At 35.9% G+C, this 3,574-nt stretch overlaps 1 protein-coding gene across 1 annotated transcript in view; it reads right to left on the bottom strand.

The window, feature by feature from the left end:
- Positions 1–3,574, bottom strand: part of KDM6A (lysine demethylase 6A) — a 245,741-nt gene that overhangs the window by 226,759 nt on the left and 15,408 nt on the right. Inside the window, exon 3 of the mRNA XM_007958238.2 lies at positions 712–761. Coding sequence (XP_007956429.2) covers positions 712–761 — 50 coding nt within the window. The remainder of the gene's footprint in view (positions 1–711; positions 762–3,574) is intronic.

The raw sequence follows: 3,574 nt of genomic DNA, 5'->3' as shown, positions 1-3,574 counted from the left end.
AAAAAAAAAAAAGGCACATATTTTTAAAACTTCTACAAATCACAAAGAAAGATAAACTAGGCAATATGGGGGAGATGCACAAAAATATGTGAAATAGGAATGTAGATAAAGAAAACTCACTGGTCAATAAACTTATACTGAAAATTAACATGATGTCAAAGATATAACCTTCCAGGATAACTTTATGCACTTGCCTAAACTGAGAAGGGAAAGTGTATGATTCACTGCTATACATAGTTTGTCATTCAGGTAGGTCTTAAAAAACGTTTCGTTTCAGCACTCCTCAGAGCTCCAATTATAGACATATTTTACCAAGGACGATTCATGAGAATATTCCCATTACACCTTCCTTTTTAGTCTGATACCCTTTTGTCTGATCACTATACTTCTTTTACTTCCAGGTATTAACTTAAGACAAGAAAATCAAGGAATCACTTTGTTGTTTAGTTGGTTTTAATTGCTTTTACATTACCACACTTTAGGATCATCTACGGCCAACAGAAAGTAACAGAAGGCATTCTTTTAATCAAATACAAGGTGGTTCATATAAGATAGTACCAACAAAACAACATTCACTTTACTTTTCCAAGCCTTTGCCCCAGTAGGAGTATTTTTAAGTAGTTAACATAAAAAGCGAAAGAACAATTCATTTTGAGTATAATCAGCAATAACCCGACAAACAAACAAATAAGCATGCAAATGTGGACTAACCTTCCAGTAGTCAGATTGTAAACTGTAGTACCTCTGGTATGCAGATAATGCTGAAAGAGGACAAATAATCATGAGTCACAATGTCACATTTCAAAATCCATATATAACAAACTTACCACCATACCTACTTCCCACCAGAAAGTAGTATTTCAAAAAACCAAACGATATGAAAATCTTGGGCCTCCCTACTAAGAATTAACCATAGCATCAAATGTCAAATATGTAAGAATATAGCAATGTATAACAATAGTCAAATCTGAGACCTGTACCTGAACAAATATAAAATCGAGTCTACCCCTGGGATCAACTCGACATTCCTCAGAGGCCAAAACTGATGTAGGATTAAGATTCTTCTTAGGCTATTACAGAATATGATGCATTGTATGTTATCACGGGTGACCTCACTTCCTAGAATGACTGAGAACTCACCCATCTCAAAGAGAAAAGGAACTATTTCTTTCGTGATATTTCCTTTCATACCACCACCAACAACGTAAGACAAAACTCCACCTCACTATTACCTTACTATTAGGCTACATTCAATTCAATTCCAATATAAGGTACATCTATGCCACACCCCTAAATCCATCTCAAGGCATAAAAGGATCTGGAAACAATTAAAATAGTTCCTGTCAATCTAAATATTCAGATGAGATGGGAGTAAGGGGATCAATTGAAAGCTATATATACACATTAGAACTGGTGGAGAAATGTTTTAAAAAAAATCATAAGCAAACCCCAATCCAGATCAATTAAGTAACAATCTCTTAAGGTATGGGCTAAGCACTTACATGTTTAAAGTAGTTAGCATAAAAAGGATGCCAAGATGATCCCAAAAGTATACCTAGGACTGAGCACCACCCTAAAGACAAAGGCAGTAAAAAATGGGAACAAGAACAAGGCAACAAAATGAGAGCAACCTGTACACTTTGTAATATGCTGGGGTATTTTTAAGACTTGAGGCAATTTTATGAACTTCACACATTTGAAAAACAGAAACAAATTGCAAACATTACTTGAAATGCTTTTATAAAATTAAGAGGCAAAAGACAGTTAAGATAACAACAAATGGAAAGTAATGAAAAAAAATGTTTTTGTTCTATCAGATACTGAAATTACTATAAAGTTAGAACTGGAATAGAAAAAAAAACTGAAAACCCAAAATGAGACCCTGCTATATATTTCAAATCAATGTGAAATTAATATACTAACCAACACTTAAGTACTTCTATGAAAGCAAAGAACTGAAATTTCTAATTCACATCATGTACTAAAAACAACTCAAAAAACATATTAAAGAGTTAGATATAAAAGTCCATAAAACTACTACATGAAAATATAGAGGAACAAATATTTTTTCATTATTAGTTAGAGAGGCCTTTTTAAACTTCTGGTTCAATGTGCAGGGGCTAAAATAAAGTATTAGGGTAAAAACTATTTGAGAAGCAGTTACTCGGCAAATTCCTTCACTCACTCACTGATGCTACTGTCATAAACACAGACACCAATACATACTACTTGGCAAACTCTTCATTAGGCAATGTGACTAAATACACACAGACTCACAGGTTCTCCTACAAAATATCATGCAGATCAAATTTAAAGAACCCTATCCACATGCTGAGAACCTCCAACCAACCAATTGTCAGTTCTCCTATCTTAAATATGAACAGCTAAAAATTACCAGATAACTAAAAGAAACCTAGAAACTTAATAAACAGGTAAAAAGCAACCTAAAGGGGGTGGGGCACACACAGGGCAAAACAATATATACTTCAAGAAATAATTATAATTTTTAGTTACTTAATCCATGTTATTTTTTTGCAAGTCAAAAGCAGCATAAAAGTTCTTCAGTGAAAGACTAAGGCATAATTCAAGAATGAAAAATCCAAAGTCATATAATTATGACCTATGAAATTAGGTAAAGTTATAGAGAAATATGTACATTAAAGAAATAGGAAGGATGAAGATAAAGGCTTAGAAGGCGAGAAAGATTTTCAGCATGCTTAAAAATATTATAGTTCTGAGTCAAGATAGTCAAAATAAGAGGAAGAGGATATATATATACATGCTGTCAAGTTCACGCCACCAACACAGGGATGAAAACAAACTATGTAGGTAAAAGATAGTAAATTTGCTTCTCTCTCTCTCTCCACCCCCATCCCCCACCAGCCCCTTTCCCTCTGTCTCCTGGGTCTAGGAGGTTCTCAGTGCAGGGACTCCAGATCCAATGGACATCTCTACCCCAGTCTCTTCTTTTTGGTGGTAGTTAAGTTCCCTTTCTGCTCTGGGATTGGCTCTCTTTTAAGCACATTGTTGTTCTTGTTGTTATGTGCCGTCGAGTCGGACCCAACTCATAACGACCCCTCCTTGGGCTGATGAGGCAGTATCACTATGGAAGTAGATTGCCCAACCTTCCTTCCGAGGAGCGGCTGGTGGATCTTTTAAGCATAGCAAGATGGCAAAACTTATCAGCCCTTGTTGGGTTGTTACACATTATTTGCATGGTCTCACTCCCACAGGAGTTACATGCACCTTATATGCATTATTACCAAGCTGTCAAATCCCCTTGGTGGGCCGCAAACATTTTATTTGCTTAGTCCCACCAAATCATTTTGAAGGCATCACAAGATCATGGTAAGAAAGGTCATATAAAAACAATTGATCACATCACAGTCAGTATTCAGATTCATTTTTATTTCAACAAAAAGTAATCGTTGTTGTTGTTGTTGTTAAGTGCCATCGAGTCGTTTCTGACTCATAGCGACCGCATGCACAGCAGAACGAAACACTGCCCGATCCGCGCCAGCCCCACAATCCCTGCTATACTTGAGCCATCATCGCAGCCACCGTGTCAATCGAT

This window comes from Orycteropus afer, unplaced genomic scaffold (assembly GCF_000298275.1).
Source record: "Orycteropus afer afer isolate SDZICR_OR568_19922 unplaced genomic scaffold, OryAfe1.0 scaffold00888, whole genome shotgun sequence".
NCBI classification, from domain to species: domain Eukaryota; kingdom Metazoa; phylum Chordata; class Mammalia; order Tubulidentata; family Orycteropodidae; genus Orycteropus; species Orycteropus afer.
The sequence above is the reverse complement of the archived record's forward strand: the minus strand, read 5'-3'. Positions and strand labels throughout refer to the sequence as shown.